At 45.8% G+C, this 16,685-nt stretch overlaps 1 protein-coding gene across 1 annotated transcript in view; it reads right to left on the bottom strand.

Moving 5' to 3' along the window:
* Window positions 1-16,685, bottom strand: part of LOC119181826 (uncharacterized) — a 33,909-nt gene that overhangs the window by 5,158 nt on the left and 12,066 nt on the right. Inside the window, exons 7-11 of the mRNA XM_075887662.1 lie at window positions 14,727-14,804; window positions 11,658-11,899; window positions 10,449-10,564; window positions 7,998-8,115; window positions 4,776-4,940 (exon numbers count right to left, since the gene is read on the bottom strand). Of these exons, the coding sequence (XP_075743777.1) occupies window positions 4,776-4,940; window positions 7,998-8,115; window positions 10,449-10,564; window positions 11,658-11,899; window positions 14,727-14,804 (719 nt within the window). The remainder of the gene's footprint in view (window positions 1-4,775; window positions 4,941-7,997; window positions 8,116-10,448; window positions 10,565-11,657; window positions 11,900-14,726; window positions 14,805-16,685) is intronic.

The following is a 16,685-nucleotide window of genomic DNA, read 5'->3' as shown; positions in this document are numbered from 1 at the left end:
AAAAAAGGAAGCCAAAATGCATTCTCAAAACATTATTCTACGGAAATCACCATCGAAGGGATTCAAGTGCTTGATGCACGGGAAATAAATGGTCGAATAAGACCAAATGTTGCAAATTCTGAACACCGAATATATTGCTCTCAAATAAACACACGGGATTAGAACGGCTTGGGTGAAAAGGGGAAGCCACAAGGAAGTGTCGAGCATTGTTCTGAGGAAATCACCAATGAAGAATTCAATGCTTCCTGCACCAGAACTATTTGAGCAAATAAGACCAAATGTTGCAGGAACACAGGAGATGGTTTCCTAAATAAACAGACGGCATTAGAACCGCGTCGGTGAAAAGGGGAAGCCACAAGGAAGAGTCAAGCATTGTTCTGAGGAAATCACCAATGAAGGAATTCAAATGCTTGATGCACGAGAACTATTTGGGAAAATAAGACCAAACGTTGCAGGAACAGAAGAGATGGTTTCCCAAATAAAAAGACGGCCATAGAACGGCGTGGGTGAAAAGGGGAAGCCACAAGGAAGTGCCAGATATTGTTCTGAGGAAATCACCAATGAAGGTATTCAAATGCTTGCTGCACAAGAACTATTTGGGCAAATAAGGCCAAATTCAATGTTGCAAGCACAGAGGAGATTGTTTGCTAAATAAACAGACGGTGTTAGAACAGCGTTGGTGAAAAGGGGAAGCCGCAAGGAAGTGTCAAGCATTGTTCTGAGGAAATCACCATTGAAGGGATTCAAATGCTTGCTGCACAAGAACTAATTGGGCAAATAGGACCAACTGTTGCAGGAACAGAGGAGATGGTTTCCCAAATAAACAGACGGCAATAGAACGGCGTGGGTGAAAAGGGGAAGCCACAAGGAAGTGTAAAACATTGTTCTGAGAAAATCACCACTGAAAGGATTCAAATGATTCCTGCACGAGAACTAATTGGGAAAATAAGACCAAATGTTGCAGGAACAGAGGAGATGGTTTCCTAAATAAACAGATGGTACTAGAACAGCGTGGGTGAAAAGGGGACGCCACAAGGAAGTGTCAAGCATTGTTCTGATGAAATCACCATTGAAGGGATTCAAATGTTTGCTGCACGAGAACTAATTGGGCAAACAAGACCCAATGTTGCAGGAACAGAGGAGATGGTTTTCTACATAAACAGACGGTACTATAACAGCGTGGGTGAAAAGGGGAAGCTACAAAGAAGTGTCAAATGTTCTTCTGAGGAAATCACCAATGAAAGGATTCAACTGCTTGCTGCACGATAACTATTTGGGCAAATAAGACCAAATGTTGCAGGAACAGAAGAGATGGTTTTCCAAATAAACAGACGGCAATAGAACGGCGTGGGTGAAAAGGGGAAGCTACAAGAAATAATCATCGAATGGATTCAAATGATTCCTGCACGAGAACTTATTGTGCGAATAAAGCCAAATGTTGCAGGCACAGATGAGATTTTTTGCTAAATAAACAGACGGTGTTAGCACAGCGTGGGTGAAAAGGGGAAGCCACAAGGAAGTATCAAGCATTGTTCTGAGGAACTCACCATTGAAGGGATTCAAATGTTTGCTGCACGAGAACTAATCGGGCAAATAAGACCAAACGTTGCAGGAACAAAATAGATGTTTTTTTTTCAAATAAACAGACGGTATTAGAACAGCGTGGGTGAAAAGGGGAAGCCACAAGGAAGTGTCAAACATTGCTCTGAAGAAATCACCACTGAAAGGATTCAAATGATTCCTGCACGAGAACTAATTGGGCAAATAAGACCAAATGTTGCAGGAACAGAGGAGATGGTTTCCCAAATAAACAGACGGTGTTAGAACAGCGTTTGTGAAAAGGGGAAGCCACAAGGAAGTGTCAAGCATTGTTCTGAGGAAATCACCAATGAAGAATTCAATGCTTCCTGCACCAGAACTATTTGAGCAAATAAGACCAAATGTTGCAGGAACAGAGGAGATGGTTTCCTAATTAAACAGACGGTACTAGAGCAGCGTGGGTGAAAAGGGGAAGCCACAAGGAAGTGTTAAACATTGCTCTGAGGAAATCACCACTGAAAGGATTTGATTGATTGATTTCTGGGGTTTAACGTCCCAAAACCACTATATGATTATGAGAGACGCCGTAGTGGAGGGCTCCGGAAATTTCGACCACCTGGGGTTGTTTAACGTGCACCCAAATCTGAGCACACGGGCCTACAACATTTCCGCCTCCATCGGAAATGCAGCCGCCGCAGCCGGGAATCGAACCCGCGACCTGCGGGTCAGCAGCCGAGTACCTTAGCCACTAGACCACCGCGGCGGGGCCACCACTGAAAGGATTCAAATGATTCCTGCACGAGAACTATTTGGGCAAATAAGACCAAATGTTGCAGGAACAGAAGAGATGCTTTCTCAAATAAACTGATGGCAGTAGAACGGCGTGGGTGAAAAGGGGAAGCTACAAGGAAGTGTCAAGCATTAATCTGTGGAAATAACCATCGAATGGATTCAAATGATTCCTTCACGAGAACTAATTGGGCAAATAAGACCAAATGTTGCAGGCACAGATGAGATTTTTTGCTAAATAAACAGACGCTGTTAGAACAGCGTGGGTGAAAAGGGGACGCCACAAGTAAGTGTCAAGGATTGTTCTGAGGAATTCACCATTGAAGGGATTCAAACGTTTGCTGCACGAGAACTAGATTGGCAAATTAGACCAAATGTTGCAGGAACAACACAGATGTTTTTCAAATAAACAAACGGTATTAGAACAGCGTGAGTGAAAAGGGGAAGCCACAAGGAAGTGCCAAATATTGTTCTGAGGAAATCACCAATGAAGGTATTCAAATGCTTGCTGCACAAGAGCTATTTGGGCAAATAAGACCAAATTCAATGTTGCAAGCACAGAGGAGATTGCTAAATAAACAGACGGTGTTAGAACAGCGTTGGTGAAAAGGGGAAGCCACAAGGAAGTGTCAAGCATTGTTCTGGAGAAATTACCATTGAAGGGATTCAAATGTTTGCTGCACGAGAACTAAATGGGCGAATAAGACCAAATGTTGCAGGAACAGAGATGTTTTCCTAAATAAGTGGACGGTAATAAATAAACGTGGGCGAAAAGGGGAAGCCACAAGGAAGTCAAGTACTGTTCTGAAGAAATCGCCATTGAAGAGATTTCTATACTTGCTGCACAAGAACTACATGTAGATGAGCGTATTGAACCAAACCTTGCAAAAACATGCGAAATATGTTTCCATATAAATAGAAGGTACTAGAACCGCATGGGTGAAAAAATAGAAGGCAAAAGTAATTTCAAATCATCATTCTACAGAAATTCCCGTTGAAGTGATTCAAATGCTCACTGCACAAGAACAAAAAAGGCGAATAGGATGGAACATAGCAGTAATTGGGATAGTCTCCTCTTATATAAGCTGATGATAATACACCAGCGTTTGTAAAATAGGAAAGCTGTAAGAAAACTTCAAAATATTGTGCAACAGGAATAACCATCGAAGTTATTTAAATGTTTGTTTCGCAAGTGCTAAAGTCACTTGGGACAAAGCAGTGTCAAAAAAAATATCTGCTTTGTAGCCAGAATAATTTGGGTAATATAGAAAAACCCAGAGAAATCATCAAAATTTCGGTCCGTGAAAAGAATTGTCGAAGTGATTGAAATGTATGCGGCACACGAGCACCTTAAGTAAGTGAAGTGGAATATTGCAGAAATGGATTGGATAGTCTCCTATTTACCCAGATGATATCGCCCCACGTGTTCATCGCTTTATTTTTATGTCACCACATTTTCAACCGCAAAAACTGTTAGCAACGCTTGGCGCAGACCACGCCGCAATGTTTGAGAAGCATCGCGATTGTTTGAGATCATTTTGTTAAGATTGCGCGCAGGACGTGAATAGCCGAGCTGATTCGAAAGCTTACGCGAGCAGAAAGGATAAGGCTCGAATGTTGGCCGCCGGTAACCAGAGTACCTACGGCCAGGTATGTGTTCGCTGCTATCAGTCTACGGCGTGTAATGCTTGATTTTTCATTTTCCGGGCGAAAGTTGGCACATGCAAAAGTTCCGTCTTGAAACCGTCAACTGCTGCCTTCTTCAATGTAACGACCACGTGACAATATTAGAAAGGTGTGGGTAAAGTTGGAAAGTCACCTTACGTTTTCTAATGTTGCTCAACGGAATTAACAATCGAGGGAATTCAAATGCTTGCTGTAAAATAATAAGTCTTGTAAACCATGCCGCCACAACTAGCTGTGCCAACAATTAGTTTGTTAAAAAGGAGGAAATGTTATATGACTCCTTTTTTTGAGGGACAGAACCAATGCGTCCAGAAGATAATTAAGTTAAGGCTGATTGCCTTGTTTATATTCAAATGAAATTGTCCGTTGCTTTCGTCTCACATTTAGTTATGTAAGGTAGTAATTTAGAAGAAAAGATTAACTGTTTAAGTGACAACAAATCCTAGGAACGTCGTTGGAGCCAACATTTTTGACAAGCGGACTTTTCTTTAGCATATATTTCAAGGTTACACTTCAAGGCTACAACTCCGCTTTATCCGTCATGTGCATCTTCTATAAGCGCAAAAGTTTAAATGCCTAGATATGCTTAGATTCAGTCCCTGCCGGCGGCAAGTTATCTTTTCGTGCACTTTAATTTCTTTTATGTCACCATTGCTGCAAATAACACCCACTATACTTTCATTGACTTGGTTGCCTGCTAGTTCTCATTAACGTGCCCACAGAAAGCGACACCGTGATAGAAACATGTCCGTCTTGCTTACCTGTCGGAGTGACGCGGGGTAGTAGTTGTAGCAGCGCGCGCCCAGGTGTCCCGGTCCCACGTGCACGATGAAGCGAAACGCGGCCAGGGTGAGCGATATGCACAGCCGCCCTGCCAACCGCTGGTACAGCTCTGCAGGGCCCGCGCTCCACTGCAGGCACTGCAACTACGAGAGACGCGATCTTTCAGAGAAGCTGCATCATGTGCGTACTCGGTTAATAATGTCCGCACCACGTTGTCTGGTCACCGTCTTATTGGTATAGCCATAAGGCTATAGATTACGGGTTCCGATAGTCCCAAACTGCCCGAAGTGGCGCCTATACAGCCACCGAGATTTGCCTGCACACAGTGCCTTCTCCCATCCCAGCCAAAGCAAACGTGCTGCCGTACAATACGCTCCTGAAAGAAGCGAAACCCAGTCGCACTCTGTGCAGTTATGACGCTTGGGTGGCGCGCGTGCCTGTGTGCAAGATGCACGCACTCGTGCATAAGGACAGGCTTCCAAGAAAGTCGTTATCTGGAGTGTCACACAAGATGTCCGGCATCGCTCGCGACAACTTCGTGCAGTCGCGCGCGATTTGAAGGGGCCATCGCGCGAGCATCGACCAATAACTACAATAGCGCCACGTCTCATAATGCTCTTTCGTGGACAGATTGGTATCATCCTAGCTTCACTCACTTTCATTGCCGTTCCTTAAGCTGCGACCACACCCGTCTGAGGAAGCTGTTAGAACGTAGCAGCGCCAAGCATCAGCTTCAACATATATTTCCCAGCAGTACTGAGGTCATCCAAGGAGATAATATCCCATGAAGAATACACTTGATTGGGATTAATGGAAGGCTCAAATAAAGAAAAAAAGGTGTAGATTTTATCGCAGGGGTGATTGTTGTAGCATGCAACAGCTAACGAGGGAAAGAATAATGCCCACCCTTGATTTTCACTGTTCCGAAACTAAAGCCGATATAGGCTCCTGGGACGTTAGGCAGGCCGGCGCTCTCGCGATAACCTTCATATCGCGCCTGACTGTACATCGGTAAATTGGGAAACTTCAGACAGATACTGAGGAAGCATCAGAACGATGTCGACAGGAAACAGTCTCGAATGCTCTCGCCGAGACCACGAAGGCAACGGGCCATAAGATTGATTGGGGAAAATAAATAATTATTGGCCAAGAAAGAAATCTGAAATCGCGGATTCATCTGTCTCAAGAAAACTTGTGTCGTTGGAGATACAGAAAACACACCACGCGCTCAGTCGAGGAAACCCTCCTTTCATCGTATAGACGCGCTATGTTATTAGTCGTGTGCTGATGAATAAGCGTCGGTGACTTGCATTCACCCTGTCGAAGTAAACAAGGCTTCCGTAGCGAAGTTGAAACGAACCAACCTAGAGTGCTGATGGAGGGGTGTGTGTTCCAGAATATAATGAAGAGAGGTGTTTTTTATGATAGTCAAGATATTCAGCATAAAATTGTCTGGCCTGCGCAAAAGCTGGAAGAGTGCCATTTCTAGAATTCGTTGCAAACTTGTTTTAGTAGCCCCACCACTTGGGGGTATACTTAATACAAGCACGCTCACAAGGTACCCATTACCGTATTTACTCGCATAATCCTCGCACTTTTTTTGCCGGAAAACCGATGAAAAGTTGGGGGGTGCGAAAATTACGCGGGGAAAACTTCCTAGGAAAACGTACAGGGCGAAAAAAAGAAAACGAAGTGGCCACAAATCGGGATTCTCACACCAGCAACTTACAGCAAGCTTTACAAAGTACTAATTAGAACTTACCTCAACAATAACAGCAGAGGTTCAACACAAGGCAAGATTTATTTGAGACATAAAAAGTGGAAGCAAATAGTCGAGAATTAGAATACCATACGCGAAGCTTGTGGGCGTTGCGGGCGTAGCGGTAGCGGTCGGCGCCCTCAAAAGGAGCCCTCAAAAGATGAACGTAGGACGTCAGTAATGGGCTGATGGCTATTTAACAGAATCGTCCACAGTTTCCTTCTGAAGAAACAAAGTTTCCCAGTTTAGGCACACGGCAGGCCCAACGCGTCTTGGTGGCTTTCAGCTGCCGTCACCAGTAGCGAACACAAAACTCGTAGGCTCCGAAGGGCCTACCAACGGCCCTGTTGCCGTTGTTTAGCGTATGATCTATCACTTGCAACTTGAAGCAGCCGTGTGGCTTCAGTATCGCCCCATAACGCGCCAAGATAACCGACAAAACATACAAAACATGACGATAGTTATAGCGCGAGAACAAAACGACGACACAGTTTTGTTATCGCGCTATAACTATCGTCATGCCATATCAACTAGCCCAAGCTGCCACACTTCTAAGATACAAAACACGCCGCAACGCGCACTGGCCACTTCGGCTTGGCTTGGATTGAATTGAATCTCCGTGCAATAGTACGCTTGATGCTTAAGAGATGGCGTCAAATAGCGCACGCTATCATCATCAGTGGCTGGAACGAGCAGACGACATTATTGCGGCAGTTTTCGGGGGTGCGATAATTACTCGAGGAAAAATTTTTTTTCGTATTTTTCTTGGGCGATGTGGGGGGTGCGAGAATTATGCGAGTAAATACGGTACTCCAATAATTGATTGGTTGGCTGATCATGACGAAGAATTATGGCTGAGCCTTTTGTAATGGGTTGGAAACATTCAACGACCCACTCGTAATGCAATTCATATTATGCGAGGCCCGGTTACACAATTCTCATTCTAGATCGCCTGGCTGTTATGCGTATACGTATGTTAACGCGGTTTCTTGCCGGCATATCGCTTGTATAAGCTTATATGCTCGAGATTTCGAGTACCAGCATGGCTCAGTGGTAGTGATACTGGGCTGGCACAGTGCTTTGAACCTCACTTTGTTTTAAATATTCTTTTTCTTATTTCATGTTTTTTTTTCATTTCGTGCGATAGCGGTAAGGGACACCAGCGGTGGCGGCGGTGGTGGTTGTGGTGTTAGCGGTGGACAACTACGGCGCCCTTGTTGTGATCTCATAATGGCAGGTACTGGTATTATTTTATCCTCAATACCGATTAGCACAGCTTCCCGCCTTAACAGTATTCAGCAAGTCCCTTGCTGCGAACCGCATTAAAGTTGAATAATTAGAAGCAAAACTACGGCCCTACTAAATATGTCACTTCTAAAAGAATCACCCAGCACAGAGCCCAATGGCGCGTTCTGAGCAGCTATAGCAGTGCAAGACGTACTATCGAGTGGTCTGGAGCATCGGGGTCCTCGCTGGGCTTTTTGTAGGCGTTGGGCACGAACACCTTGCACGAGGCGGGTCGTGGATCGTGCGTTTCGAACACCGTCAAGTTCACATGGCTGCGATTTTTGAAAAAAAAATACATATACAGAAATGGGAGGCGTACGCACCAAGAACCCGGCTAGTGGCCTGAAAAGAGATGCCTTAAAAAGAGAGGCAGCGAGATTGAAAAGAACTTCTTTATGGGCAGTTGGTGCTCACTGTTATGCCACAAGCAGGGTCCTCGTTCGGCAGCACTTGTTCCCACGAGAACCAGCGCAGTTCCGGCGAACTCCACCCCCCTCTCCCAGCGCCACCTTCCACGCAGGTGGCGGCGAGCCACCGAGCAGTTCTGGGCAAAGCGTCGCCTCCTCCGCCGAGCCACCGTGCCGTTCAGGGGAACTGTTCTCACAGAAGAGACCAAAACATTATTTAAGACCGTACCGGCCCCATGTTCGGAGGATTTTGCCCCAGCTGACGTGGTCGTGCTGGCCGGCTCTGTAAAACGACCACCTGCTATAGTAAACGTTCCTGTTGCTGTTTTCAAAACTGTTTGCCGCCTCTGGGCGAAGGCTTCAGCGAAGTCCGTTCTACTGCACGCCGCTCTGGGCTACCACTCCCATCGCAACACAGCGAACTTCTAAAAGTGGTGGCAGACCTGAATGCCATCACACATCGACTTTATAACAGGGGTGGCAGCGGTGCAATGTCATCGAACCCGACTTTATAACAGTTGTGGCAGCGGTGGGATGCGACTTAGCGACGGTGAACGACATAGACCGGAGGTCACCTGAAAGCCCTGGAATTCAGCGGGATCGGTACAGTGTATCACAACCGCACAAAGCCAGGTAAGTACCTGGCTTTGTGCTTGAGATATATCGAGTCTTTTAGCCTAGACCCGTTGAAAGATAGATATAACCAACAACTGCCTGGCCACTGTGGTTGTTATCTCGGCACAGAGCAGCACTGGATAGTTATCTGAGCAAGTAAATTAAGCAGGAAGGCTTAGATAATTCAATAGAATCAAGTGTTAAATTTTGCGGAATGTGTAAGGGTACGTTGAGGAAAATTTTGGGATGTTGTAAAAATCAGTAGAGTGAGAAAGAAACAAGAAACAGGTTAGAGATGGAGGTTGGCCACGTAGTGCTACTTGTGTGCTCAAGCTTTTCGTCTCCGCTGTGGGGTTTGCCTGGCTTCAATTTCTCCAGTCCCAGAATTGAAACGCCGGTGGGTTCGTGTTTCGTCGCAGCTGAGTCAAAGCAAAGCAGTATAGTCATGAACCTCATGAGAGATAACCTGCTAAACCTGTGTTGGTATCTTGACCTAAATTTTAACGATGATATGTCAGCATTTAAACTCCGTAAAGTAATTCTCGAAAGCAAAAGTGAAAAGGCGGAATAGGGAGGCAATCAGTTTTGCAAACAGCAACAAGTAGGGACGTTTACTATAGCAGGTTGTCGTTTTACAGAGCCGGCCAGCATCACCACGTCGGCTGGGGTAAAATCCCCCGAACATGGGGCCGGCACGGCCTTAAATAACGTTTTGGTCTCTTCTGCGAGACCAGTTATCCGAAACGACACCGTGGCTCGGCGGAGGAGGTGACGCTTTGCCCGGAACTGCTCGGTGGCTCGCCGTTATCTGCGTGGAAGGTGGCGCTGGGAGGGGGGGGGGGGGGGAATTCGCCAGAACTGCGCTGGTTCTCGTGGAAACAAGCTCTGCCCACGAGGACCATTCTTTTGGCATAACATCACATAGCTTTAGTACGCTTTTCTGTGGCACAAAATACATTTCGTGAAAAAAACGACAAAGAGAAGAAACTAAAGCGATGAACTACCCACCGTTTAATGACGCTCCCAGAGAGTTGTTGGAAGCCTTGTATAGAAAAAAAAGAAAGGATCTGATTGCGTCACGGATACATCTATAACTTTGTACTAATCATCAGAAATGCGCTTTCTCGGTAATATGCTAACTTGACCACGTCATTCCACGTCATACGTGGTCTCTTCACACATGCGCGGAAAGTGATTTTTTTTTCATCTACGTTTCTTCGAGTCTCATTAAACAGTCGGTACCACGATACATTTTCCGAATGTTCGCTATTGCACGACCCATGTTCGGTGTGCCTTCCCGCGACATTCGGTACGGCGATTATAACCACTGTACCAACGAGTCGGGCTGCAGTGGCTGCAAGCAGACATGGCGACGGACGCTGGTCTTTCGAGTGTGTAAGAAAAATTCAGCGCCCGTCCTGGTTGCCTCGTTTCAGCATTGTCTATTCATCGTGTCGCAGCACTTCAAAATGATGTTCTTCACTCAACATTGATATACACCCACCCTTACAGCGGTAGCCAAAATTCTGGCACGTACGCAATGTCCAGTAAAGGGGCAACACGCTCGAGCGTTGAAGCCATACTTAGCTATCCGGTGCAGCGTCGTGATGAGCTTCTTCTCCTCGTTGCCCTGGTAGCTCTCCGAAAGGTAGAAGCCGAACGCCATCAACACGTCGGGGCCCATCACGGCACGCAAGACCTGCAGGCAATGTGGGGCGTTGTGGACCCAACGTGAGACTCCTCTGAAGGAAAACTGCGAGGCGGCCTTGTTGGAATAGATCCACATCGACAATATTTGTGCGCAAACACGCATACAAAAAAGGAAGCAAAACGAGGAAGGACATGTGCTCATGCGGACATGCGACATACGGAAGGACATGTGCTCAGTTATCATCTGAGAACGTAAATGTCGGTGATTCCAGGTTTGATGTTTCAGGATCATTTGACACTTTTGTATTTCTTTACCCATGACATACAGACAATCTTGCACCATATCTGATCAGTACACGAGTACAATATAATCGCCATGTCACTGAAAAGAAACGTCACAGATGACGTGATTGGTTGAGCGGCAAGCCGCTGTCGACTCTGCTTCTGGCAGTATAATGATGCCGGCAGAATAGTGACAACCATGAAGTAGCACGACCCAGGTTATTCTCCCCTCCTCCGCAATTACACGGGCCAATCAGTCACACTGGCAACACAGCGATACTTATGCGACGCCAGGGCGACCCTTCCTTTCATTGAAACTTTACGGTCGTGATGATGTCGTGCGTCACGTTTCTGCTCCGGTCACGTGCTTGTTTCCCAGTTTTCGCCATTGAGTTCTTTATGTTATGGCAACACGCCACGGTGGCGCGCCGACGGCAACGTCGTGGGGAAATTCAAAAGTGAGATATTGACATCATAGGGCCCCTTTTGCCGCGTCGCTGTCTGGCGGATTACGCCATGTTCCCACCTTCGACTAGAACCTGTCGTGCGACAAGATCAGTCGCCAAGCGACTGGTGACAAGTGGCCACTTTGGTCGCCAATGGCCACAGTCGCAAACCTTTGCATCAATCAGATGCGCCGGAACTGTACGCCAGCTTATTTTACGGGCAATGACAATGCGATCCGCGATGCGTGTACGTGTGAATTCGGTGCGGCGACGGGCACAGATCGCCCGCAGGTATGAACATCGGTCGCCGTGAGTGGCTTTTCGGTCACTATAGACGCAAATGTTCGTGCGACCGGCGCTATCGGAGAAGCGAATGAGCCTTCACAGTAATCATTCAGTATATAATTAGAGCACCTTGAGAATATTGAGAATGTCCGGCGCAGTTTCCGAGGTGAGAGCGAGGTTGAGTAGCGCGAGTCCGTCCAGCCCAGTTCGCTGCAGCCATCCGAGGGCCAGCGTGGCGGCGCGGGTGCCGCGTGACCAGTCGCTGAACAGGTCGCGGTACGTGTCCGTCACACGGGCTTCCCACAGGGACACCAAGAACTGGCTGCCGTCCTCTTCTTGTTCATGCCGCTGGTTGATGAACCGCTGCAGCACTGGGACAATGAACGCAACAACGAGACGTGACCTTCAGGCGAAGCGTCGGCGCCATTTCCATAGCAGTTACTTAGATACAGGCGCGTCTCTGCCGCCGCCGTGACGTTCCGTAAATTGCAAAAACACTGCCACTCGCGTCGTATGTTCTCCGTCCGAGTGAAAACATGCGAGAGCAGTCAACGATCACGATTTCGGCTACTCGTTGGTTATGCTATACACGCAAACGTCGCTGCACTGAAAGAAGGGCACAATCCTTCTTTATCACGACATTTCTGAACGTATTTTGCTTTATCACGTGACACTCAGCAAAGGTCAGTGACGTCATATGAGGCATTTAGTAGCCGTTTTCGTTATCACATTCGGATATCGTCTGATTGAAGTATCTACCGACGTTACAACATGTGGGTTAACGTGAGTGGTTTAACTGGTTTTCGAAGTTTTTCTACCCGTGGACATCATAAAGTTGACAGCAGTTTATGAGTGAAGGCTATGCAGGTGTCGACCGTGTAAACAATGCTACATCAGAGATAACTTAAGCGTCATGTTGCACCACGTATCATTGATTGATATGTGGGGTTTAACGTCCCAAAACCACTATATGATTATGAGAGACGCCGTAGTGGAGGGCTCCGGAAATTTCGACCACCTGGGGTTCTTTAACGTGCGCCCAAATCTGAGCACACGGGCCTACAACATTTCCGCCTCCATCGGAAATGCAGCCGCCGCAGCCGGGATTGCACCACGTATCCCGCGACACCGTTTTCTGTAAACGCGGCGTAAACGTCCCAATCATATAAATTGGCAATGCTACTTGATGGCACAGCCGCAAAAATAACTCGGCGTACAACCTTTATTGATTTTATTCATCTTTAAGGCTTGTACTGCAGCGCAGGGGCCATACGCGGCTGATCACATGTGGTCGTTGAGCGTTTCAGCTTATTTATGAATCCAACAGCGACATGTCGGGCACGCTACGAGCAGTTTGATTGATATGTGGGACTTAACGTCCCAAAACCACCATATGATTACGAGCGACGCCGCATTGGAGGGTTGCGGAAATTTCGACCACCTGGGGTTCTTTAACGTGCACTCACATCTGAGCATACGGGCCTACAGCATTTTCGCCTCCATCGAAAATGCAGCCGCCCCAACCGAGATTCCATCTCGCTGCCTGTGACTACGAGCAATTCCTATCGGTCACCAGTTGCGGTCGCTCGCACGATTTCCTCTCAATAATGAATGCTGTCTGGCAAGCCTGCCAAGTTTTTTCGAGTTACCGCGTAATACCGCGTTTTTATAGACTTACTTCATCATTTTCGCGAAGGAAATCGTGTCACGACGTTTGTAGATTATAAAGTGAAGGAAGAACAATCCGCACCAGCGCGTCCCTGCTCGGCCGAATTCGGTCGGATAATCTGAGCCTGCAGGTCAATCACGGCGTTCATGAACACCAGGTGCGTGCACAGGTGCGTCGGGAAGTCTCCCTCGAAGGTATCCGCGAACATGCACATCAGGGCACGGCTGCCGTTACTTCCATCTGTGGAAGAATTGATTGATTGATTGATTGATTGATTGATTGATTGATTGATTGATTGATTGATTGATTGATTGATTGATTGATTGATTGGAGTGAAGAATTCCTGTGACTCGCCTGAAATGCCGGACATGAAAACGTCGTCTTTAATCGAAGAGACGCGAGAACGCCTCTTTTTTTTTCACATTTGTCAGTATATAGTGTGACATTGAATAAACGTATTCGAAAGTACCATCGACAAACAAGAGGGCCTCGTGATTGTGACAGCCAGTCTGTGCATGTGAGCACTTCATAGTCAAATCTACTTTCCTTCATAAGCCTTAATTTTTTTTAATCTTTCATTCGTAAGCCTTTCATAAGATAATTTATAAGCTTTGTTTTACGAAGAGGAGGATTACCTCCTTTCTGGGTTGTTGCACGAGAGTACAAAAGCCGACGTCTCAGCCTCGTGATCGGCAGTGCATTTTTGGGGGTTTGGGGGGGGGTGTGGCACGCGCACTAACAACAGCCCAGAGAGGACTATGGTGGCGCCCAGGGAGCCTTGAGTGAAAAGGCCCATCAACTGAACAACGCAATACAACATGAATATGCCTCTCAGCCGCGGCAGCTGCATTACTGTGATCGGCGAAGTACAATAAAACCCCACGTACCCCGCTTTTCTTTAATTTCCATGCACGCAGTATCGATCACCAACACTCGTAAATCGCCTGGATGATAGGGACGTCTTGAACCTATTTTTTTTTTCAGACTAGGGAGGAGAGGGGGGTAGGGGCTGCAAGTGTGCGTCCTTGAGATTTACCTTTCCTTCAAACATCACATATTTTAATTGCTCGGCAGTTATGTTTAGTTCGTACAACTTTCTTTTGAGCCGGTTCATTTTGTAGCGCGTATACTTGTGTTCGACGTCTCCCAGCCGAGTGAAACTTGAATTCGCAACTGCTCCTCAAACGGTATTAGAGAAGATTCAATAAAACAATCGAATTACGTGAGCTGTAAATCTATGTTCGTCACGTATTTTACTTTATAATTGATTCTAAGTATGTAAATAAATAAGATTAGCACCTGTATTTTTAAAACCAAAATGACCATTATGGCGAAATTTGTGGCTACGCCACTCCCTTCCGCCTGTGATTTTCCCGGATTTACGTCACTGGCATCTCTTAGGGGCCTCCCTGTTTCTATGGAAGTCAATCAACGAACCGGTGATCAGGTGTTTTCGATAAAAGTCGTCAGTGTAATCTAACCGCTAGTTCTGCGAAAATCGACAGTAGGACAGAGCGTCTCTGGCGTACCTGCAATGAACGGGGGCCAACTTGCCAAGCCTCCTCCTCTGCGGTCCATCCCGGCAGGCTGCCGGAGGCCACCAGGAACTACAGCAATAGACAATCCAGTCGCATGACAGGATTATAAAAAAAACATGGAAGAACGGAGAAGACATTTCGACAGGTCCATTTGTCGAAACGTCGGTCATAGAGCATGCAAGCCCTCTTTGTGGATTCATTTTTTCATCACATTATATCAAAAGACTTATACAGTGCCTCAACCAACCGTATTAAATATTTACAAGCGTTAAGAATATAGGGTGATACCTCGCTAGCTGCCCAACTGAAATTAACAAATGTGAACAAAGAATCATTGATTAATTATGTAGTAGCTAAGGACAATCTCACAATAAAGTAAATTATAACAAAATGATCACTCTTCTTTCTGGCCACAAAAATTACATTGTGAGAAAAATCTATCTATCTATCTATCTATCTATCTATCTATCTATCTATCTATCTATCTATCTATCTGTCTATCTATCTATCTATCTATCTATCTATCTATCTATCTATCTATCTATCTATCTATCTATCTATCTATCTATCTATCTATCTATCTTACCCTCAAAATCAAATGGCATTGAAGAGAGAAGCGAGTTGTCCCACAAGAACAATCGAACAATTAGTCACGACTCAGTAAAGCTAACCCTTAAAATTGAAGCTCATAATTAAAAATGTTAGTAAATACATCCCATAACTATACAACGTTAGGTAATGCATTATAAAACATGTGGCTTATAGTAACAATATCAAAGATAAGTCTTTTATACTCTTCGGACGTGGGCAGTAAAAATGACCTAAAGGAGGGTTTAGCATTGCATATTACTTAAGGTTAAAGCTGTAAGAACGACGTTAATTACGTAATCGACTTACTGCACTGTACACGACTTATAACTCGCTCCAGTGTAAGAAAATTGAGCTCTTTTACTGGCTATAAATTAGGCTTCCCGCGCTGAAATTAGAATTGAGACGTATACCGAGGCCATACAACATGTATACGTTGGGCACTGCATGCCGAGTTAAATATCAACTATCAAATATTTGTTCGTTAACCATCAGTATGAACTTCGACGTCAAAGTAGCCTTGCATTCATCTTGTGTTCTATACGTGTCACAACCCCGATGTGATGATAAGGCAAGCCGTAGTTGAGGGCTCCGGAAATTAGATATTGTTTAACCCTCTTGTGTTCTTTAATGTGCACTAGCATAGCACAGTACACGAACCTCGGGCGTTTTGTCTTCATCGAAATGCGACCACCGCGGTCGGTATCGAACCCGCAACCTTTCAGTTAGCAGCCGGGCAGCGTATATTGCGAGACCACCGCGGCGGACAGAATATAATTGGATTTGAATCCCTCTGCCGCACAATTTCCAACTGTATTTTAAAAAAAACCCCTCGTGGCGATGGAATTGCAATAATAGGCCTAGGGTGTGGCCTCACCGGTAACCACGGACGGGAATGGACTTCCTCACCAGGGCAGGATAGACCACCTTGGTGCTGTATTTGACAACTATACGTCCTACGTGAATACACCAATTCAGATATAAGCGTACATTAATGTGGTCGCTAGTTCGACAGAACACCGTCAGGTCGCGTAAAAGTATGTCGCTAAAAGCAGGTCACTTACTAATGTAAAATTAAAATAAGATGGCATTTCGGCATCCATACGGACCACTTGTTCCCAGTGGAACAATGGATAAAAATAAAACATCAAAACAATAGAGCACGAAAGTAATTCTCAGCAAGGGATCCGTACGGATCTCTAAATGTCCTTTCACTTTGTTTTTTTTATTGGTCAGTGACCTTGCTAACAAAGCGCGCATTAAAAAACCCCGGTAAGGTCTAAATCAATCCGGAGTAACCGCGTCATGCGAAGTGCATGCCTCGTATTTATATCGACGTGTGATACCACTTAAGTTAGAGGG

Source organism: Rhipicephalus microplus, chromosome 3 (assembly GCF_043290135.1).
Source record: "Rhipicephalus microplus isolate Deutch F79 chromosome 3, USDA_Rmic, whole genome shotgun sequence".
NCBI classification, from domain to species: domain Eukaryota; kingdom Metazoa; phylum Arthropoda; class Arachnida; order Ixodida; family Ixodidae; genus Rhipicephalus; species Rhipicephalus microplus.
This window is presented reverse-complemented; position numbering and strand designations above follow the sequence as displayed.